Below are 25,377 nucleotides of genomic sequence, written 5' to 3' on the forward strand. Positions count from 1 at the left end.
ACAGTGCGTTACATACTCAAGATACATCGACAGCGGAAACTTCTACATCCACCAAAGGTATAAGTTCATCATTAAATACGTCTGTTAAGAAAAAAATAATACCCAAAGAAGAAAAATCTGGGAAGGGAGAGACAAAGGGATCAGAAATTGTTTGGAAAATTAAGAAACCGTGGAACTCTGGCGAAGAATATACTAATAAAACTAAAAAATTAACGAAAATGAGAGAATTGGGAGCAGAATGTAACGATAAATGTAACAGAAAATATAAATCGAAATTATCTGAAAATGATAGTCAATTTATTTAATAATTTTTGCGAAATAGCTGATCATGACAAACAGAGCAAATATTTATGTGGATATGTTCTTAAACAGGAGAGAAAGTTCAAAGAGTCCAGAAGAAACTGGACATATGAATATAATTTGCAGTTAGCAAAACAGTTACTAATATAATAATAATACTCTCCCGTTTTATACCGCTGTCGCGGCTTTGGGAGTATAGCAGGGTAGTCTGCTATATCTAGGGCCTACGGTATACAAGGAAGGTAACAGTTACACTTAATTTTGTAAAAAAAGCATGTTTGGACACTTCTAACATAACAGATATGTGGTTTACTACACTATTCAAAAAAATTGATAGTCAGGAAGGTGGAGGCATTATACCTGGAGATATGTCTGGTCGCCATAAGAACAGAACAACTGCTGGAGATAGAAATATAAAAAAGTTAAATAAGAGAATAAACAAAAAAAGACAAATTCATTCTATAAAAAATGCCTGTATACATAAAATATCTAATACCTCGTAAATACTTATATACATACATACAAAAAAATACAAGTAGTTTACCCTATACGACACGATAAATACATATACATAAAATACACAAGAAGGTCCTAACTGAAATGTACTGTACGTACACTACCAAAAAAACAAATGAGCATTAAATCGTGAGATATTTCTCGGTAATTAATACTAATCGCAATCCATATATAAATTGTCTTCTTCTTCTTATGGTGCGGTGCACCTATAGTGCGTTGGCGAATTATCTTAAGGTCAGACGTCTGTCTTTTGCGGCATGCAAAAGTTCGCCAGTGTTAGTTACGCCTGCCCAGTTCTTTATATTTCGCAGCCACGACATTTGTTTGCGACCTACTCCTCTCTTGCCCTCAATCTTTCCTTGGATAATTAGTTGAGGGATTGCGTATTTTTCTCCTCTCAGGATGTGGCCCAGGTATCCAAACTTTCGTGCCTTGATCAAGCTGAGCAATTCTCTCAGTATTTGCTCTTCTTAGGACTTCCTCGTTTCTCACCCTATCTGTCCATGGTATGCGGAACATTCTTCGCAAGTTCCACATTTCGAAGGCTTCCAACTTGTTAATGGAAGATATTTTCAACGTCCATGTCTCCATGCCGTATAACAATATGGACCATACATAGCACTTAACCATTCTGTAACGGAGATTAAAGGAAAGATTGCGGTTACAAAGTAGCGGTTTAAATTTAAGAAAAGCTTGTCTTGCTTGTTCGGTACGGCATTTTATTTCTTGTTGAGGATCCCATTGGTCATTCACCATCATTCCCAAGTATTTGAATGTTTTCACTTGCTCGATTGGAGCATTATCTACGTGCAGTTGTACTCTGAAAAATGCGCCCTTTCTTATTGTCATGCATTTTGTTTTTCCAGCATTTATCTTCAGGCCATATGTTTTTCCTGTGGTGTTTATTTTATTTAGTATCAACTGCATATCATGTTCGTTATCTGTGATTATTGCGGTGTCGTCACCGTAACGAATGTTATTTATCGGGTACCCGTTGACCTTTATACCACAATCAGTGCCTTCAAGTGCCTCTGCAAAAACATTCTCCACATAGAGGTTGAACAGCATAGGAGACAAAATACACCCCTGTCGCACCCCTCGTAAATAAATTGTCTTCATCCTCTGAATCATCTCCTATATTAATTATCACCGGTTCAATATCTTCCTGTAAATTGTCCACCGCAAACATTTTTTCTTCTACTGTTCAAATAATTATACCACTGCTCTTTAGATACACGTTGGTAAGCTTCTTTTATCCACCGTTCTACCGTTTTTTCTTTAAAATCGACGTTGTTTGAAGCATCATACCTTTTCACTTCACTCCACATCATCTCAATCGAGTTCAGGTCGCAATGGTAAGGCGGCAGTCTCAAAATCTCAACGCCATATTTTTCCGCAATTGTTTTAATTTTTTACTTGTCGTACTCGTCTCTAAATGCGGCCGCAGTATCCAGTAATTCAATAATGTCCATGCCACAAAACCAGTTTCGCTTCCAGCATGAAGAAGAACAAACCGAGGACCTCTTTGGGTCGGAGCTTTCGGTCCAGTAGATAGCCCTTTTATGAAGGCATCTCGTGGATTCTTGATCGTTGTGTCCCTCCATTCCTTTTTGATTGAAGCACCGACGTTAACCCAAGACTCACCGGTATAAACAAGGTTTACACGATCCTTCTTCCTCAATGTTTTTATTTGTCTGAGATACTTGTGTCTTCAGGATATATCTTTTCTTTTCATCATTATCGAATCCCGACCTCTTTTACCATATTCAAAGCCAATGTCATGTAGTAGCCTACGAAATGTGGTTTTTGAAAAAGCTGTTAGGTCCTCATCATCCTTCACTCTGTTCGACGCTATGCTGTCGACGTTTGGTGGTATGTTTTCCAAAAAAAAAAATGGACAATTTTCCTTATTCCAGATTTCACTCCCTCATCTTAAGTATTCTCACAATTGAATACTGAATTGGGCTGGAAACTGTTTTTCTTCCTTTTTTGTACCGGTTTCAGTTCGCCTTTCTGGGCATCTTCGCGGATGTCATAAAGTTAGCGAACACTCGCACCGCACATTTTCGAAACTTTTCCCACAGTAATAGCCAAGCTGTCACCATATTTTAAGTTGAGATGATAGTTGAATACATTTTTTAACACCACACGTTTTACTTGCACACTAAGAGTCATACTCTGTTTGAAATTCACGACAGATATTGGCAATGGGTCCATGATGTAGGTACTTTCATCCGCTTGCGAAAATGAAATAGAACTGAGCTTTCATAGCTTTTGCCAACAAGTTTTTAGTCTAATGGCCAGTACCCAAATCCCATACCCAGTTTGCTTTGCGTGGACAATGGGGATTAAAACTGATTCGCTTCTCCTAATGACTTTACTTTATTTCCCAAAGAATGTGTTTACAATGGAAGCTTTTGAAAAGTGATAAATATAGATAAACTATCGACAACGAGTTTTTGATATATTTTACTTTTTTTATAGTATTCTTCTTCATGTTATTGTTTAGTTCGATAATATAAATCTTATTTACAGATCGATGATTGAATCATGCTTTAGTTGAAACAATAATGCTAGTCTTTTATACAACCTTAGGCAATTGTGTGCTCGTATATTCCAGTGGTATGATTCTTCAATCCGGTCCTGATGCGCTTCTATGGGCAAACCGGCAACGTGGTCGGCCGTTTTCCCGTAAAAATACATTGCCTATATTACCTGCACTGCGTTCTAATTGTGGCTTCTACTATAGGTTATAAATAAAAAGAATACAAAAACATCTTTATCATCTTTTAGAAATATTTATTTCGAATTTAGTTAAAACTTAATACATAATCTATGTATAAAAAAACCAACTTATATGCAAAAATTACTAATCATTTCTATAAATACATAATACATCCAACAGTGCTCATTCTGAATTTCTAAAAAAATATATACAATACTTTAGAAGAAATGTTTTTTGTGTATATCGGACATTTACATCTGAAAATGTTTTCGATGATCGAAATTATATACGGGCTTGGATTTTGGGGACATCACAAACTTTGCACACGTCAAATACATCAAAAGTAAAATGTCATTTTAACATAAACGCTAATTATTTACATTTATTTTAACGAGGTACACACATCAATTAATCAAGTACTTTTATAAGATCTTTCGCAGTAGAGAAATAAAATTTGTGAAAATTCAACACTCTAGAAATGCTTGTAATAGTTTAGTATCTGTACGCATCTTTAAATTACTAACGTGAGATAATACTAGTATTACATTGAGATCAGCAACTTTTTTTTAGAGAATAACTTACATTTCGGTATTTGTTAAAACTAAAATTATTATTTAAAACCTGTATGATACCAATTACATTCTGAGTTAATATAAAAGGATTAACACAATAGTTTTAAAAAATCATATAGTTTGCGGTTGATAATGTATTACTTAAAGGTCTGTGCTATTTGAATTGATCACTCTTCCCTGACTAGCGATCTGCTTAGCAATATAACACTTGATTATGGTCTTGTAATAAACAATTTTGCAAGAAATATGCTCTGCATATTGAGGCACGATTATATTTTTCGACATTAAGTTCCCATCATACTCATCATTCTTCAAGGCGATCGAACTATACAATATATCAGTTACGATTAATGCTCAAAATGATACATTTGAAACAAGGATTATGTTAAATAGAAAAATGTGTTAAATTTTATACAAAAAAAAATAAACAGGGAGAACAAAAATTATCGCCCCATAAATATACTGCCTTATCTATGTAAATTACAAGATCAATAACAATTATTCGAAAGGCCCTGGATGAGGCAAGATTTTACTCCAGTATTCAAGCGGTGGTATTTAAGTCAGGACAGATTCAGACAAAACACTATCTCTTTAAAAACCTGGAATGGCATCAATATAAATAACGTAAAAGTATGTATGAGAATTAAACCAGGCAAAAATGGTGGAGCAGCGATGGGCTAAACAAGACAGTTTGAATCAATAAGGAAGACCTTTCTCACAACTTGAATGTTTGTCAACATAGATTAAGGTACAAAAAAGTAAGAAAATACTGAAAATTGAATAATTTGGAAAGGAATCCGTAGTTGCCTGTGTTAGTTTAGTAAAATACTTTTGATATAAAAATTTTTCATTTATTATTTTAAGAAATCATGATTTTTTATTATTACAGCAACTTTAGTCATATACCCCTAGTTGGTTTACTTAAAAAATGATTTATTTTAATATCTAACACCAGATGTAATATCAATTTAAAAGTAGCATCAATATAATTAATAAGTACGAATATCCTTTCGGTTATTTTAATTCAGAAATAATTGCTCTTACTCATCAGCAAACCACAATTACGATTGTTCGAATGACTTTTTCATAACATCACCTAAATGATTGGGAACTCAACATTTGTATAGGAATATATCTACGAAGTATCAGTTGCTGCTAAGTGTTATTGTATCTGCTATTTAAACAGACTTTCATCCACCACTACTTCATTGCATGCTTTACTTAACAAATCCGCTACAATGGACCGTACTAACATGTTTGCGACAAAACTTCACTATAATTGGCATTTGCATATTACTAAGAATGGTAACCGAAAAATATATTATCAAATTGTGTTATTCCTTTATATCTTACAGATATTTTAGTCTATATAAATATATTAAATAAAATTAGCAAATATTATCTTTGTTATATTCGTCAAACTAAGCAGATTATATATTTATTGTAAAACAATATAAGTCAAATATAAACCATATTCACATATTATAGAAAAGCTTCATTTATTTGCTAAACATGAGTAAGTATAAACAAGTTTTAATAATCAAAATATTAACAATTAAAAATACAAAAAATAATTAAAAATTAATGTTATAATGTAACAAAATTAAGATTTGTTACTTACAGAAATCGCATTACATAATTTAATATAAAAACATGCTAAAGAAAAATATGACAGAACATAAATGATATAGGAAAGAGCAGAAATTCCCAACGAGAGCTTTGATTAAACTATTAAAAGCATACTTCTAGTTTATTTTAGAAAATACACTAACGGTACATTTAATTTAGTATCTTTGATTCTGAAAAGTCGCAGCTTGTGCCATTTGTTGATGTTGAGCATATTCTCTAGCAAATTTCGCCCATATTTCTTGAGTATTGCTGTTTTCGGCAATTGGTTGGCGACTGGGAGCAAACGGGTTTGCAACAGAACCGCTTTGTTCTTGTTGTTGCTGTTGTGGCTGCTGTTGCAGTTGTTGCTGCTGCTGATAATGCTGTTGTTGATATTGCTGCTGTTGATAATGCTGTTGTTGCATTGGAAAATATGGTTGCTGTTGCATTTGTTGGTATTGGTGCGGTTGTTGATATCCCTATTTTAAAAATGGCTCCCTCTTTAAAAACATTTTTACTTTAAAACATAAAAATTATCAGAATCAATATTGAAGTTCTGTAATAAAATTTGGTTTTAATGTTATACCCCCGAAGATGTTTGCAGTAACAGACTGGATTACTTCTTCTGTAAAATAAAAAAATGTATTATCTAAAATTTGAAATTTAAGTATGATATTTAAAGGTATTGCGCTAAATAGATTAGGTACTTGCAAACTTTTTTTATCACGTACTATCATAAAAGTTATATGTTCATTCTAACGTGCAAGTAGATATCCCTCCAAGTACTGAAAGGAGCACTGAAAATAACTGCAAAAATAATTAACGGCATAATTATCTTATCGAAAGAAGTCGATAATGAAATGATGTTAATAAAAACACTACACAAAAGGCGTTTAGAATTTTACATTTAGATACAAACAATTTTCAATATATTATTGAATTTGTCAATAATTGTATATTAACCTGTCACAACAGATGTTTTGTAGTGAATTGCTTTGTTTTCGTGGCTTAATAGGCCGCGGATATGGAATTATCTTCTTGAAGTTTCGTCTTCCACTGCGGCAGACATTATCAATGACAACGCGAAAGCTAACCTATCGTTTCCGTCACTCATTCATGTTGATAATCCTCGAATATTTGCACTCTGCATAGTCATCGTTGACAGAATGAATTGGTACCCGAATAGTGGCTAAAGGGAATAATATGTCCGTTGCATAAAAAGGGTGATCAACTGGAGTGTAAGAACTATAGAGGCATTACTCTGTTAGCATCTGCGTATAAAATCTTCGGCAATGTATTGTTTTGGGGCTGAAACGTGGACCTTATCTCAAAATGAAGAAAGACTTCTTGGTATTTTTGAGAGAAAGATTCTTTGAAAGATTTTTGGGGCCGTAAATTAAAATGGGCTATGGCGTCGAAGATACAACTTTGAAATATATCAGCTATTCCAATCCAGATATTGTGAAATTCGTTAAAGTGCATAGACTTAGATGGGTTGGACACATATCTAGGATGTCAGATCACGAATACAAGAAGAGATTAACATTTTCAGAACCACATGGCACAAGAAGTAGAAGACGACCACGAAGGAGATGGATTGGAAGTTGCCAGGAATCGACAGGAGTGGCGACTTCTTTGTGAGCAGGCCAAGATCCACAACGGATTGTCGAGCCACTTATGATGGTGATAGTCATCGTTGGTTGGTTCAATCGAAATTGGAATTTTTGTGAGTTTAGTTTTTAGTTGTGTATGTGGTGGTGTTGAGAGCCTCATCCTTTTTGCAGGGCTCGTTACAACTAAAGTTATTAGTGGTTTTGAGCTTCGATAACCTCTCTAAGCATTCATGGGTAGTAGTATGATATTCTACTAAGCACTAGTGTTTCTTTTAATATAATTTGGTGGTTGTTTCCATGGATTTTATTGCACTTTCTGTAGTTGTGGTTCGGTGTACATAGGAAGAACAGTAACACAGTGAAATAGACCGAATGTACAAGGCAACAATTTTTTATCACCGCAAAAAATAAGTCGTTACAGCACAGACCGTCACATAAAAAAAATAACACATTTAAAGATCCTGAAGAAATAATTCTGGGCAATGGCTTGTAAACCCTGAATTCAATGTATATATATATATATATATATATATATATATATATATATATATATATATATATATATATATATATATATATATATATTATATATATATATATATATATATATATATATATATATATATATATATATATTCAGGGATTTTACAGTATTCACTGCCTTCCCTCGCTCAAGCTACATGATGAAGAAATTACAAGAAGAATATACCAAGGCTGGCCTAGATATTAACCTCGCGAAAACAGAGTACCTATCTACAAGTGAAGAAGACATAGAAGATCTACAGATTGATGACAACGTAACAATCAAAGGAAAGGATAAATTCAAATACTTGGGGTTTATAATCACGAAAAAGGCAACAACAGAGGAAGAAATTACTCAAAGAATTCAATGTACTGTAGTCAATAATTGTTTATATTTATATAATTCCTTTAAAAGTCTCTTTGGTACCAGTCCTTGGTGTGGTCTTGATTTCAGATTTATTTGATATTCTGCCACTAAGATGGTATGAAGCGAATAAACATAATGGGTGACAAACGACAATATCATTAAAAGTCATTGCTTTGTTGTGAGTAAGTACAAAAAATTGCACAGTTAATTCTTTTGTGCAGTGCAATTATTCTTGAGTTTAAGGGCGGTAAAGTTGAAGAAGATACCAAATTATTGACTGGTTACAGCCATATCTCTCACTAGAAGAAAATACTATTCAGGTAAGTATAATGATCGATTCAAATACTGTATTAAAAAAAAACCGATTTTAGAACAGACATAGAACTATTTAAAATGAGTTACTGATAACAGTGAGTGAAATTTTATAATAGTTTACGTTTGAAGAAGTTAAATAAAAGTGTTCAGAAGTATTGAGTTGATAGACCACTCTTTGATTGACCCATTGGTCACAGAATAAGACCCAGAATAAGATTCCTTGATAGCATCAATGAAAACATGGCGGTGAAATATGGTATAATATGGAGGAAGGGGATGGATAGGAACAACTGGAGAGAAATTCTTGAGGAGGCTAGGGCCCACACAGGGTTGTAAAGTCTGAATGATGATGATTCTTCTTCTTCACATGCCATATCAGAATTATCTGACATTGGCGATCACCGTTGCGAAGGCTTCTCGATCTTCTGCAACATGAAATAATCGTTCTGCATTTGATATCCGAGTCCATCCGAATGTTAACCGAGAAACCTGTTTTCTTCCTACACCTCTATGGCCTTCTATTTTGCCGTTAAGGATTGGTTGTAGTATTCTATATCGATTTCCTCTTACTATATGCCTCAGATAAGACATTTTCCGATGTTTAACAGTCTACCAATTCTCTATAACCCTCCTAAGTGCTACCTCATTTGTTTTTTTTGTTGTGCAAGGTATCTTCAGCATCCGTCTACGAATCAATTCATAGACGGATGAATTCTGTTCATACTTAATTCTCTCCATAAAAAATTCCAAAATTTTAAATCGCTATGATTTTCTTATTACGGCAAAAGTTGGCGTAATTCCTGACGGAACTGACGAGTACAACGTTTGTCTAACATAAGAAAATATTTCACCGGCTATATTCGCTGACAATCGTCGGTAATCGAATTTATTGTAATAGTAACTGTTGCCGGTGGACGTTTGTTGATGCAAGCACAATTATTCGTATTTATCATTATTGTTTATACTGTTTCTGCGGACTTTTATTTGTGAATCAGACGCAATACACTTCAGGGAAAGCACCAATAAAACATTTATTTTGTTATGATCATAATTACATCTCATATTACTAAAACTGGCTTGGTCACCTAGAAAGAATGCCAGATAATCGAGCTGTAAAAGCAGTCCAGAGATGGAAGCCCCAAGGAAACAGAACAAGAGGAAGGCCCCGTAAAAGATGTATAGACGACGTAGAGAGGGATCTTAAAATCATGAACATCAGGCAGTGGCGAAGGAAAGTATCCGACAGGGCAGAATGGAAGAACATTGTTAAGCAGGCCAAGACTCACAAAGGGTTGTAGCGCCATTAGAAGAAGAAGAAGATTATTATCCAATGCCTTGGACATTCGTCCCGTCAGTATTCAAAACATGATTTTTATTTTATATTACTTTATTTTAGAATGGCAAGTAAATGGAAGGAATTTATGAAAATGAAAAGGCCTTTATCAGAAAAGTAACTAGAAGAACTGGCAATACAAATTCTGGACCTACCAAATGATGTCGAACTTAGTGAATATGAAGACAGCGATTCTGACGAAAATGGAATAAAAGATGTTGGTCCATCTGCAGCTGAAAAAAGTGAATTGGTTGAAAATGATGTACGTGAGATTGAAGAATCAGGACCAGGAGAAGCTGTGGTTGAAGACGAACTAAATGAAAGAGTTACACCTTTTGAAGCTAACCGGAAATGACATAAGAAAGACGTCATCGAAATTATTCAAAGTTACCACTTGGAAGAAGGAGCAGTGAGTCCAGAGTTCGCAGGATGCACAACACCTACAGATGTTTTTGTTGGACTTCTTCTTCTTCTTCAGTGCCTTATCCGGTCCGGATGTTGGCGATCATCAAGGCTATCATGGTTTTGTTGACTGATCTGCGAAACAGCTCCGCGGAGGTCATCCCAAACCATTGTCGGAGGTTTTTTAACCACGAGATACGACGGCCTCCTGGTCCTCTCCTGCCGAATTTGTTTGACTACTAGGAGGTATACCTATCAAAGAAATTTGTATGCAGTGCAGAACAACAAGATGCTGAATATGAAGGAAGATGAATTACTGGCCTTTATCGAGCTGAACTTTCTAATGGGGTACCATCAACTTCCCTCGTGGAAAATGTACTGGAATACTTCAGAAGACTTACATGTGCCTCTTGTTTCGTAAACCATGTCAAGGAATCGTTTCTAGATGATATTAGCAAATCTACATGTCAACGATAACCATCAAATTTCCAATGACAATAAAGATAGAGCACTTAAAATTCGACCGACGATAGATACTCTAAACAAACAATTTACTACATGTTATCAGAGTACAAGAAAACTTAGTGTGGATGAAACTATGATCATTTTTAAAGGACAAAGTAGCTTGAAACAATATAATCCCAAAAAGCCCATCAAAAGGGGCTTTAAATTATGGTCTATTGCAGACCGAATTCGAGAACTATGGTTTAGGAGAAAGGAGAGTCCATTAACCAAGATGTACTGGAATAAAGGAAGAATTATTTATTTTGATAATTTCTTTACGAGCGTAAAATTACTCGAAAGACTAAAACTAGAAAATACAACAGCATATGGTACAATTCGTAAGAACAGGAAGGACTTGCCTCGAAATGTAAAAGTAAAGGAATTGCAGCGCAGAGATTTTGATTATAGCTATTCTGATAACATTGGTTATTTTGTGTGGATGGATAACAGAGCAGTGCACATTGCAACTTACTTTCATGTGCCAGAAGTAAAACATGTTTCCAGAAAACAAAGAGATGGTTCGAGTATAAACTTACCATACCCCAGCGTTGTGGAGGACTACAACAAAAATGTGGGCGGCATTGATCCTGCCGACCAACTACGTAGTTCATACTGTGTAGACAAAAAAATCACGTAAATGGTGGCACCGTTTATTATGGGCCATGTTGGACATTGCGTTTGTCAATTCATATATTATATACAATGAATTATTCGAAAATATCAGCCAGTTGGAGGCAAGAAGATCGGTTGCTATGGAACTTTTAACATACGCCACAGAAGCAAGGCTCCCGAAGTTTGGAGTCATCTACACCTAACAAAAGTAGGAAGTATAATTACAGCGCGTTGGATGACGTTAGATTGGGAAATTTTGGAAAAGACTGGCCTGGTTTTACCACCAAGAGGGGTAGATGATTCTCTTCAAGAAGAAAACATATGTCTAAAAAATATGCTTCCCATTATGTAACATATTTCTATTCCTGTGATATATGTCACATATGCAATCCTTTGTTCTTGTCGACAATACGTACATATTGGTCAGTACAAATCTCATTTAAGAGCATAAAGATGAATTCCAACAACCACAAGGTGCTACGCCACCACGATATGACAAAACTTACTATCTTAAAAACAAACTTTTCAAATAACAGCGATTTGAAAAGCAACTCAGTTCCCGCTAACCGAAAGACACATCCCTAACGGACTATGGATATATTGACTACGTAAGTTATAATTTATAACATAATAACTATATCTATAATAACTATAATATAATAACTAAATTTAATCTTAGAAATATATTTTTAATACAAGAGACGGCAAACTGAACTCTTTTTATAATATATTTAACCACTACTACTACTTGATAATACACCTTTTATTTTACATTTATTGCAATTACCTTATTTAAGTAATTTTGCAGAATTTTCAGTGCGTTTCAGAACCTTTAAGTAAAAAAGTCTTTATTTGTCTTTCTTTTACAATACCATGAAGCATGATTTTCGATTTTTAAAACTTTTACTTATTTTTTTTAACTCTTTCAACATTGATTCTGATAAGGGATACACATTAACATTGGATTGTATACACATGCATACATAATATCTATTAGAAATAAATCAAAGGGATTAAAAACATTATGTTCTAGGTATGAAAAGAAAGGCATAATTTAATTTGAAAATAAGATATTTTTAGGGGGATATTTCTGTGGTGGTATGACAGAAGCTGATTATTTTGCTTTTCCGGTTTGTACAAAAGTGAATCAAATACAAATCGGACTTATATAAATTCGTTCTTACATGCAGAAATAAACACTTGTTTGTTTAAACCAAAATACACTAAAGCAAACCCCCGCTCATATTTTATCGATGCCTGTATTATAATCCAATAATTTTGAGATTCGTCCCTAAAGTATCTGATCATCGTCCATAATTTCGCACCAAAACGTTCCGGTAGCTTATGTGGGCACTGTTCATAAACTTACTGTATATTACAATAACCAACGGAAGGTGTATAGATATGCTTTTGTTTATATTGTTATTTTGTTATCGAATTTGAATCTTGAACTCGAAAAAAATTATGTGAAAACTATTCAAATGGTGCAGAAGTCCTTTGGAGAAGAACGTATGAGCAAAATATAGAAAAACAAATAGTTGAATTAGTTTAAAAATGACCGCCCCGTTGACACTAACCCTTTTGGTCGAACTTCTATCATAACACCAAATTTTTTTTTTTTCGAAAGACTCCTTCGAAATAATTAAGGAGGATATCTTCGAATGAAACTTGTATTTCAAAAATTTGGAAATGACACGTGTGTGCTAAATTCATTCCAAGAATGGGATGAAAATATTCTTAAAAATATTAGTATTACCGGTGACGAATTGTGGGTTTACAGTTAAGATCCCAAAACAAAACAGTCTTCAGAATGAAAGCTTTGCGTTGTGCAATAATTTTTGACAAAACACTAGATGACATAACTCAGCCAGTTTCAGTTTAGTCCCAATATAGCATCTTAAATTTTTTTCTGTTTCCAAAACTGTCTAATGGTGACTACTTCGTAAAATACCGCGCTCTCTCTCTCTTATACTTGAGTGTTTTTGTTGGCTGTACGATTCGCCTCCATATATTTCGGTCCATCATATCTTCTCTCCTATCTTATATTTCCATGGCATTTAACTATTTTAAGATGTCTTCCCTCTAGCTAAATCTAGACCTATCCAAGAGTTTCTTGCCGAATTGATCTCCCATATCAGCTTGTCATGTATTCTATGTCCATGTCCAGCCCACCTAAACATCTGGGCTTTTTTCTCGTTGATTATACGCGGTGATTGATAAAGAATAAGGTACTGTTATGAACGATAAACTATTATTTATTTCATCTAACGGTTCTTGAAGTTAATCTCACTTCATCGCTTCGCGTGCAGTGTAGATAACGCCTAATAAGTCTTATATATCAAAATGATTATGGTAGATTCTTCTTCAAAGTCTGCCATAACCAAAAAACACGGAAAACTAGAAAAAATCATATGAAAAATATATCAGCTTCCTACATAATATCACAGATTACTACTTGCAATGAAAGATGTTAGTAACTCAGAAGAATTTTAACTGCAGCTCCATGCTAAAATATATTTTTGAAAACTTCTTGGCAGAAATATGGATTGATCGAAGAGAATAAACTTTGATTGACAGATCAAAAAAAATATCAAAAAACTCAATAATACCCAAGTTTAAAGCAAAATTTATGAACTTACACTGGTTCAATTTGCCACATTATTAAAGATTATCAAGGCTAAAAGATGAACAGTTTTAAATATAGGAATAGAAGAATACAGGGATTTAAAAATGGCTGATTATAACTTTACTTAACTACAATGGATATAAGATCGCTCGTTTCTAACTTATTTGTAATATTAAAATATATTTTTATTCATTAATAAGACTATTTTCGAGACATCTGTCTAAAAATCTTTCGCAGAAGTTCGAAAAGCCAAACATCACTCTTTAGGTAAGTCATTTTTGAAATGTATATTCTTTTAGAAACATTAGATTATGTGTTGATAGTCAGTAAAATCGTTTGGTTTATTTAATAAATAAATTATTATGCATCATACTGAACACTTAACAATTTCAATTAAATCTTTTGTTTTAAGTATAATTTTCCTTACAATTTTTTTTTAATAGATTTATTTACATTTATTTAATTGCATTTATATTTATTTAATTATTTTTTATAATTTTTTGTAACGGTTTTATTTAATTTTTAAAATTTTTATAATTTTTTGTAATTTTTTTAAAAATATTATAATTTTATTAAGTTTATAAAATTTTATTTAGTTTTAACAATTTTTTATAATTTGTTTAAATATTAATTAATTTTATTTTATTTATTTTATTTCATACAAATACTGTAAAATAAAAATTAGCCAAATCGATCCAGTCGTTCTCGAGTTGTTATAAAAAGTTATATTATATAAAATTATAATAAGTGTATATACTTCATCTAATTTACTTAGCGTTGCACGTCATCCGCGTCATAGCCCGTGAGATACCAACACGAAATATTTAGGCGGTAGGTGTGTTCTTTTTTATAATCACTTTGCCGAGTGCACTGGCATTACAGCCACTAGACATATTTTATTATATACGCGTAGAAATAATATTTAAAGATTTCTATTAATGTTAACTTAAAGAAATACACAATAATGTTTCATTTAATTTGTATAAATGCATTATAAAGCGTTTTTATGAAGAACATTTGTTCGGAACACACTGTAACTGTAATCGAACGAAGGTGATATTTTGGCATAAATTGGTAACATTTATTTGATAGTTGCGGTGTTGACTAATGTTAATAAGTAATGAAAAAAATGTTGTTTTTGTTTAAGTATTACATTTTACATCTTTATACGACGCATACAAGCGGCTCAAAGTGTTTTTAACAAGATTATTTTTTAACTCTTGTTTTGTTTCTATTTATTTACATTAAATATTAATTTGTTTTCTTGTATAATCCACTTTTGCAATAATTATGTAACCTATTTGATTTAAAATGGATTCAGGATTTTTTTATACTTTGGCAAATATGTCAACTTCGATCTCTGTCAATGATAATGACGTGCAATGGTAAGTAAATTAGATGGACTGTATGTATGTATATTATATGTATATTACGGTATACCGCAAGGATTCATACAATTCAGGCGCAAAAAATCATACCGAACGATAATTAGTATTCACTTGAAAAAGTATACTTGTTTGACTTTCAAAGTATGAACTGTTTTTGAAATATACTGCCTCACATAATAACACCCAGTAAATATGAATATAAATCATTTTTATGGTAATGAGTTTAATCCGCGAACACCCCTGCTCCCACACGAGGCTGAAATTTTGACATTAGCCACCTACGAGAATGTACTACGATATTAAATTTTTCCGATAGTGGCGCCATCGGACGGTGAGGCTAAGCACTGACCGCGTAGGATCTTACGTAGACATGATCACATTATTAGCTATTTAAACGTTTTTCATGAATTTTGTTTCAATTAGCTATATATACATTTGAAGGCAAACGGTAAAAGGCTGCTCGACATTTATGCAGTTTTTTAGTAATATTATTTGGCACAATTTACATGTCAACTAAAATTTAAAATTTTTGGCGCAATCGTAAAATTCGATGATTTATGAACAAAAATATATTTTAATCTAACTCAGAGACGAGCAATATTAGGCCCTCAAAGTCATGCTTATAAACTAAAATATTATTACGTTTGGTTTCTGAACATAGAGTTAATTTGGTCCCATTTTTATTGCTCAATCTATATGTTTTAAACTACTGGAATAACTGATATCAAAGTCCAAAAGGTGAAATTATATATATGTAGTATAAATGACAAAAGAAAATAATATCATCAGAACAGAAATTAGAAAAAAGAAATGAACACTAGCTCGATATTGTCAAATTTTTACAAATACTGTCCTACCTGGTTCCAGTTACTATGTCCATAATTCCAATTTCCTCCATATCCGTGTCTCTGATGACCGCTTCCTGAATTTGAACTATATCCTTGATTTCCCCAGGATTGACCATGACTTCTACTGCCAAAAGTTTGCTGATTCCAACCACCAGAGTGACTTCGACCTGAATAGCTATTGCCTCCCCAATTGTCTGATCTACCACTACTACGATACCTGTCATAACCTCCTTGGCTGTAGTGATCTCTTGATCTTTGATCGTAACTACCACCTTAAAAAGCATTGATTTATTTTCATTCATACATTTAGGTATAAGTAGTGACAAGTGTAACCAACAAAAAAAAATTTAAAAATAGCAAATGGTAGTTTTCATATACTGATTGATTAGATTCGAATATATTAAATGTTTCGTTATAAAACAAACTGGGGAAATACATAAACTTTGGAAAAATAACAACTATTGAGTATATACTGTGGTGTAAGTTGGCAAATTGATTGGTATTAGAATCAACTGATAAAGCAAATAAAATAAAAATATGAAAAGGAAGAAATATAAGAACTATTTTTCAGATTCACTGTTTAGGAATAAAATCAGTTCGATCTCTACTATTCCTAAGCTTTGATATCTGTCTAGCTACAGCATGTGACTTTATTTTTTCCTTTTATAAACAGCTATGTAAAACTGTATCCTTTTCTAATAGTCCTTCTTTAGACCCCTAGAGCAGAATCGGAGAGCATAGCAGAGTAGTATGCTATTTTTTTGTGCCTATAGTATACAGATTCGGCAGTTTGCACATGTTTTATCACTCAATTTCTTCTTCTTCTTCGGCTTTTCCCATTATGAGTTTGTCGTAATGACACTAGTAAATTAGTATACTAGTGAAAATCAACATGCATTATGCTTCATAAATTAAACAAGTAACAGAAAAATCAGATTGGGTGGTTATTTATGGGTGGCAAGTTCAACTAAAGTTCGTTTAAGGAAAGTTGAACAACCTAAATGCTTTCCATTCCTACTAGTGACTCTTCATGTAGCGAAGATTCAAGTAATGAGGATACAAGTTGACTTTCATGAAATCCTATAACATCGACCTCGTGTCACAATTTTTTTAAAATATAACATTTTTAACATGTAACTTAAGGATTATTAGACCTTGCTATGCGGCTAGTTTCAACTATTTTTTAAGATGATGGTCTGATAGGACAGAAAATGTTCGGAAATTTTTAATTCATTGTAAGAAATGTTACACACTATAAAACAAGGAAAAATTTTGTAGGAACAATGACTTAATTGAGTTAAGGTTGAAAATTGGAGTTAAAAATTAATAATTATTTATTCAAAGTCTGTCAATATGGAAGTAAAGAATATGTCCTGTACATACATACACCTTTATAATTATCTTTAACAATAAAAATATGCATCTTACCTCTGTAATCTCGTGATCTTTGATCATATTTCCAATCATCTCGTCTGGAGGATTGCCAATTTCTTCTATCATAGGAATGGGACTGGCTATAACCACTTGACCTTTGGAAATTCCTGCCTTGATTTCCTATAAAATATAATATGGAAAAATAGACATTTGAAAGAATAATTAAGTTGGAACTTACATGACTATCAGCAGTACTCTTTTTTTGATAAACAACGTCAACATAATGAACGAAAAAATAATTCGCTATGGCATTTAAAAATAAAATAACGATAAACGTTAAGTCAAGTGAAAAGCATTCAAATACTTGCTCAAATTATTCACACTTGCAAAAGTGGTTGATTTTATTAACCCAGATTAATATCATTTCATAATTTTTAATTTCAGGATTTGTGAATGAAAAATGGTTTTCCAATGAATGTCGGGAAATAGAACAATACAAAAGTAAATGCGGCAGTTCCAATATGCACAAAAAAATTGAATAAATGACAAGCAAGAACAAATTCAATAAGTCACCCAACAGCATAAAAGATACTGATGGAAATCTTATCTCGGAGTTATCAAGGACCTTAGAAACATGGCAATCCCAAGAGAAAAATTATTTGCCATATTATTTAGCAGATGCCATTGTAGCACTAAAAAACAAGTTGAAATGGACAATTGGATATATATACACTGGGAATAATTAAGATCCTACGTAAACCAGACAAACCATTGTTGATAATCTAGTTGCATTTTTTAACAACATATATAATAACGGAAAATCCCGGAGGACTGTATGCAGTCGACATTCAAGACAACAAGAGTTCACCAAGATCATTCATGGAAGAATACATGTGAGTCAAATATTGATAGATCATAGTTTGGCTTCTGGAAAGCTCCTGGAATTCAAGTAGCAGTTTTTGTTCTCCCAGCGGTGGAGAGACGTTAATAAGGATGTGTAGTTGTGCTTTCAGGATTTTAAAAAAGCATTTGGCAATGTGAATGAACAACTGATACATATCCTACGAAAGACAGGTATTGAACACAAGCATATTCAGATTGTAGCAAGCCTATACTGGGGTCAAACAGCAAGAGCAAAAATAGGCAATGGATTTACTGAAAGCGTGGAGATCAAAAGAAGTGTCCGACATGGGCGTATCTTATCCCCAATCCTCTTTAATATTTACTCCAAGGAAATATTTAAAATATGTATGGAAAATGCAACAGAACCACCTGACCAACACCTGTCTCTCTTGACGACGCAGAAGTTATGGTGAGAGAAATTTAGGATGTAATTGATTAAGACCAAAAAATATGACGTTTGATTTAAATATATAATATTAATATATTTCCAAGAAAACAGTAAAGAAATGAGTTAAGATTAATTAGGTAGAAAAATCAGGAATATCATTCAAAACAAGATGGGATAAGTCTATGTTGGGTACTGGGTTGTTAAGAAGTATAAAATAAATAATACAAGCACCGCGATAAAAAATAAACTCACTGTAATCGGATCTTCTGTCTCTTTTATCATCTTTTAATGCTGCTTTTCCCTCCTCGTGGTACTTTTTAACAATTTCTTTAGCTTCTTTTTCTTCCGTAGACACGTAACAAATTTCCTCTATATAATCTCCAGGTTCAGGTAATGTCATATTGGCTAAAATTTAACATATTTGATAAATTCAACTTTATAGATATTCAGTTTTATTTTGATGCACGCTCTTAATACACTGAATGATTATTTTAAAGGGATATCAAAAATAAAGTTTTCCCCAATATAGATAAGATAGATAAAATATATTAAAAACTAAACAAGCTTAGCCTTTAACGACCAAACAGGACTTAAAATCTTTTAGTAGATCACTGTCAATTATATGAATATTTCAATTATTGTTCTTGCCAGCATCCAATTTGTATCATTGAGTCCAAATCTATGTTCTGTATGTTCGATCTATAGAATGCATTAGTCATATATAATTGTCTTTCTTATAACTCTTCCATATCCTATCTCCAGTACAATAGTCATAAACATATATATGAAATTACTCTACCATTACACTTTCTTGATTTAACCTTCCAGAGGTTATAAAGACGATATTAAATATAACAAGGTATGTTCCAAAAGTATCTGATCCTTTTCCATAATTTCAGAATGCTTTATTCTTCATCATGCCGTATATTCTTGCCTATAGGTAAGTTAGGTCAAATCGACTTATTTTCACCCCTAAAAATAATTTATGACCAATCTTTTTGTAAAACCCTTTTTTTAAACTAACAATCAGTTCAAAATTTACTTCAATTGCATCAAAATAAAACCATTCTACTTTGCATAATATATAAACAAAAATATTGCAACTTTTTTATTATTTTTATAACAATTCTTCAATTTTTCCAAAAATATCAAATAAAATTTCATAGCCGAAAACAAAAAATATGACAATTCCAAAAACAAAAGTTATGAATCTTAAAAGAATAAATAATCAAATAATATAAATGAAAACAACAAAAGTCCGTAAAAATTTACAAACAATATAAATGATAACACACTAAAATATGAAATGAATGAAATAAATTATGTGAAACGTTATGCAATTTTGTAGAATGTTTTCTTATATTATCAATACCGTTAGACAAAAAAAATCCTCAAAATGCACCAGGACAAGTTTTAAAATACTTTAGTAACCTACTGTAAGGGACAAAGAACCGCGTCAAAAGTCTACTGATTCTAGGTGATAGCCGAGAAAAGACTAACAAGTGGAAGCTACCAAATAGGAGAGAGTCAAGGTACTTGAATCCCTTTTTGGAATGAGCAAATGTAAATACCTACTATAAAGTGTGACAATTAAAAACGAGACAGACGCTGTAAAACATTATATTTTGATTCCATTCATATATACTTATTATCACCTACACCCTTACTATATTTCTACAATGTTCCTTGCGAATCTGTCATTGTTCAAACCAGTGCTGGGAATCTTTTTTTTGTCGGCTCCTTCAAGACGCGTGACTTTTTTTTTACAGCCTCAAATTTTGTTCCTTTTATTGCAGATTTCACCTTAGGGAGCTGTTATATGAGCGCTAAAGTCGTCGCGTTGGTGAAGCGGAAAATAGGGCGCATATTTTCCAAGTTATACGTGACTGTAGTCACGTCGCGTTGAGATTACTTGGTCCGTGTTGTCAGCGCTACGTATAACTTGTATAACTATATTCTTTTTTCAACTTCTCACAGTACAATAATTTTGATAGTCCTGGCAACGCTGGGCGCATGCTTATTTCAGTTGGAACAGCGCCTGTCTGGTAATTTGATTATCATACCATGTAGAAATATAATTTAAAAATGAATGGGATGAAAAATATTTCAATGCTGGAAAGAATTACTCAGAATGAAAATCAAATATTTTAATTTGAATAACCACAAAAGACTTCAAATACATGAGAAAAACAATCTATGAATATTGAAACTGTTTAGGCAGCAATGGGCAGTATTTATGAGGATCAAACTTAAAATTAAAACAAATGAAGATCTTATAACCAAAAATGAGCCAGTTTGTGATTTCCAAAGGTACTTCAAATCATTTAAAACAATTAAACCTATAAAAACAATAGTAAATTTAAAAATTAATCAATAAAATAAACATTTTCTAATAAGGAGATAAGATTAAAATAGTGCAATTTTCAAGCGAATCACGATTTTTAATTCTCTAAAATTAAATTCATAAAACAACCAATGGCTTTTATAATTTGTATAGTGAAACTGTGTTTTTTTTTTACTATTTCCTTGAACGAACTCAAAAATGAAAGTAATAAATTGAACACATTAAATAAAAATCAGAATGGAAGCTCAAAAGATTTAAGTCAATCCAAATCAGAAGCGTACATTGAAAAAATTACGAAAAACTGATCAAAACAATTGGGATAAAAGTCGAATAGCGTCAAAATTTTTATAAATAACAAAGTAATAGAAGTAAACGATATAAAGAAAATAATTTTGAATGGGGATACTAGAAATATAAAAAGAGCTAATAACAACTGTACCTCAGAACTAAAAGCTTATAAATTTGATAAAAAAAACCAAGAGGCATTTTATAAAGGCAGATAAGTAGAATGGGAGGTCAAACGTATTTTAACAAATGTAAAGAAACAAAACGGAATAGGATAAATAAGGGAAACTAGGCACAAGAACCATAGAACTATTAGTAAAGACAAAAAATAACTGAGAAATCGTAAGAACCCATAACACTGTTATCTAGTATTGGAAGAACAACATTTTATACAACTTGATAAAAAAAGAAAAATGTTTATACTAATCACTGTAAACCTCAACAACCAGTTGACTACTTTTAAACATATAACCTACCGAAATGCACTATTTTAATCTGAAACGTTAAAATATAAAAATATCTTAATATCTATTTAACAAAAATATACCTTTCATTCCAAGGATTGTACTGTCAAGGATCTCTTTACCCTCCTGTTCCTCTTGCAACGCTTGTCGCTTAGTCTGTTCTTCATCTCCAACTATAATTATGACTGCTTTTCTCTTGAAGCCCTCAAACGGCCGCATTTTACGGCTTTGGGCTGATGCAAACACGTTACTCTGCCACAAGCCTCAGTATTATAATAATGTTCTCAAACGATCATTTATATATAAAAAATATAACCTCAACCAGTTAACAAAAACTTTTCGTTGACAAGGGAGAATGCTATGTGGATTATCCCAAAAATTTCATTCTAACATACATGATATTTATAATTCTTTAAATAGATGTTTTTGATAAAAAGCTCACAATGTGTCAAATATTATATCAATACATATGCAGATAATACAAGTTTTTTAAACTATAGAAATGGAAATTTTTAATAGTTTGTGTATTTATGCGCATAAAACACCGAAAATATCAAGACATGTATATTTTATTGAAACCACACAAAAGCAAAACCGAACAGCCAGTTTTTTACTACCAAATTTATTTATATTAAATAAATATCTTTAAAATATCTATCCGATTAAACTCGATGTGGTCCAACCCGTAAACTGAATGTGTTTAATGTGATTAATTCGTATAATAATATTATACGAATATTAATTCGTCTAATAATAATCTTGTTTGTTGTCTTCAGATTCTATGTACATTCGTCTTTCTAATTAATAAAATTCTTCTATACATTTTGGTAGGATAAAGGTCGATTTATACGATTTATACCCCGTTTTCCAGACGGGGTCCATCCGTGTCCGGCCTGAAATTAATCTTAAACGATATTTTTGTTTCCGGCACTGGCGATGCACGGAAATGACACGAACCGCACGGACGTGTATAAACACGATTTTATTGTTTTGTCAACGCGAGTGCTGGTAAACATGACAAACAGGAGATGTTGTGCGGTTAGTATGTTATGGTTTTTTAATATATTACAGAAAAAATAAAGAGAAAAAAAGAGTACTGTAACATTCTAAAATATTCGTGAAATTTTGTTTTATCGTCCAATAATTCTCTGTATATTTTAAATTCTCCTTCGGTTTGTCTTTTTGTCCACATATTATGCCTCCATGCCTCAGAGTAGATGGAGAACTGACTCCCCTATTTAACATCAACATGGGAGTAAGACAGGGAGATGCCCTATCAACCATGCTATTCAACCTAGTTCTTGAGGTAGTCATCAGAAAAACCAATATAACCGGCCATATAAACACCAAATCAGTACAAATTACTGCATATGCAGACGATGTAGCCATCATTAGTAGGAGTAAGCCACGACTAATGGAAGTGTTCAAACAAATTGATCCTGAAGCAAGAAAAAGAGGTCTCAAAATAAACGAAGCAAAAACGAAGTATATGACAGTCAAAAGAATAACTGACAATGAAAATAATATCACAATAGACAACTATACTATCAAACGAGTGGATGCCTTTACATATCTCGGCACAGAAATCAATCAGAAGAACTCCGTAAGTAGCGAAATTAATGCACGTATTTCCAGCGGGAATCGTACATACTATGCTAATAAAAGATTGATGACATCGAAATTATTAGACAAAAGAACCAAAATGACTATCTACAGAACACTGATTAGACCCGTAGTAACCTATGGATGTGAAACTTGGGTAATGACGAAAAAAGATGAAGCCCAACTCAGGACATTCGAGAGAAAAATACTGAGGAAAGTATATGGCCCGGTACAAGAGGAAGATGGCACATGGAAAATCAGGAGAAACGATGAGGTTAATGAGTTAAATGAAGGTTATGACATTGTAAGATTTGTGAAAAGTCAAAGAATGTCATGGCTGGGACATGTGCAGAGACAAAACGATGCAAAAACAACAAAGAAAATGTTACAATGGAAGCCCATAGGAAGGCGAAAAAAAGGAAGGCCCAGAACGAGATGGTTGGATGACGTGGAAGACGACCTGAAAACAATGAACATAAGACAATGGAGAAGAAGGGCACAAGAGAGATCTGAATGGAAGGACATAGTCAGACAGGCAAAGACCCATCCAGGGTTATGATGCCAAAAGAAGAAGAATTATGCCTCCATGCGCTCCATTTTTTTTGTTTCTGCTCTTGCTCTTCCTCTTCATCAAGTAATAATGCCAACAAGGTGAGATCTTCTATCCAAGCCGCCATATTTTCAACTCTCTTGTACACAGAAATATGTAATAATGTCCTCTTTCTTCGGCCCGGTACGCACACTGCTCCAACGCGGTTGTATGTAAATATAACATTAAAAATACCCGGACTCGACACTGACATGTATAAATCCACCTTTAGAACCCAGATTTATTTTGTATAAATGACCGTTTTATATAATATACAGTGAACAGTATTACTTCTAACTACGTGTCATCAACGACAGAGTTTTTAGAGTGTTTTATAGTTTTCAACAATCAAACTTTTTCTGCCTTAATAGTAAAGTTAATAATAAAACTTTATATATTTTATACCTTCTATCGCGTTTTGATGGTAGTATTGACGTATTTTATATGTACAAAATGTTTTTACAAAAAGTCCCTGTCTCAATAACGTAAGCATTTCATTTCAATTTTGGTAAATGTTAATCTTAAATACATACCAAGATTTTTTGGTATGGCAGTGTACATTATAATACATAATGTATGTGTAATATTTCTTGATTTTTATAAACAGTAACTATACTTTAATATATTCTACCATAAATTTGTTAATAGTAGATATTTTAAAATTTGTTTATATTCGTAATTGCATCTGCGAAGATATTTTTGAGATAATCCACTTAAATGTAAATAGGTACAGGTTGCAATTGACAGGATCTGAGGATATTAACTATGATACGAAAGTAAATTAGTTACATACTCTCGATGGTAAAACCTTGCCCTTTGCAGAGGACAGTCCCAATTCTACAATGATCTATATATGCTTGGCATCTCTAACATGCTCACCCCCGCGCCCGTCTTACCGATAACTAGATGTCTGACATGAGTAACGCATGAAAAATAAGGAACAATTTGAGAAAATTAATTTATTGAAAATTTCTATGTATCGTTACAGTGACAGTTGTCATAACCAGAATTTAACTAAAGTGTCAAGAATAGGTAAATATCACTTTTCAATGTGTGTTGGCGGTTCTGGATGACAGTACTCATTCGATTTGGCATAGAACTGAGCTCGTTTTGCCTATTTGGAGAAAAAGTAATCCATTTCTCAATGAAAGCCATTCAAAGCTGTCTGTATATCCAA

At 32.7% G+C, this 25,377-nt stretch overlaps 1 protein-coding gene across 2 annotated transcripts in view; it reads right to left on the reverse strand.

The window, feature by feature from the left end:
• Window positions 1-3,594: 3,594 nt before the first annotated feature.
• The window catches only part of LOC140441933 (uncharacterized), a 37,801-nt gene continuing 16,018 nt past the window's right edge, over window positions 3,595-25,377 (reverse strand). Inside the window, exons 9-13 of one of the 2 annotated variants that reach the window (XM_072532937.1) lie at window positions 22,093-22,261; window positions 19,169-19,321; window positions 17,680-17,805; window positions 16,261-16,523; window positions 3,595-6,200 (exon numbers count right to left, since the gene is read on the reverse strand). In XM_072532937.1, the coding sequence (XP_072389038.1) occupies window positions 5,898-6,200; window positions 16,261-16,523; window positions 17,680-17,805; window positions 19,169-19,321; window positions 22,093-22,261 (1,014 nt within the window). In that variant the 3' untranslated portion in view covers window positions 3,595-5,897. Of the gene's footprint in view, window positions 6,347-16,260; window positions 16,524-17,679; window positions 17,806-19,168; window positions 19,322-22,092; window positions 22,262-25,377 lie in introns of both variants that reach the window. The other variant, XM_072532938.1, reaches the window with a different exon arrangement.

This window comes from Diabrotica undecimpunctata, chromosome 5, assembly GCF_040954645.1.
Source record: "Diabrotica undecimpunctata isolate CICGRU chromosome 5, icDiaUnde3, whole genome shotgun sequence".
Lineage (NCBI taxonomy): Eukaryota > Metazoa > Arthropoda > Insecta > Coleoptera > Chrysomelidae > Diabrotica > Diabrotica undecimpunctata.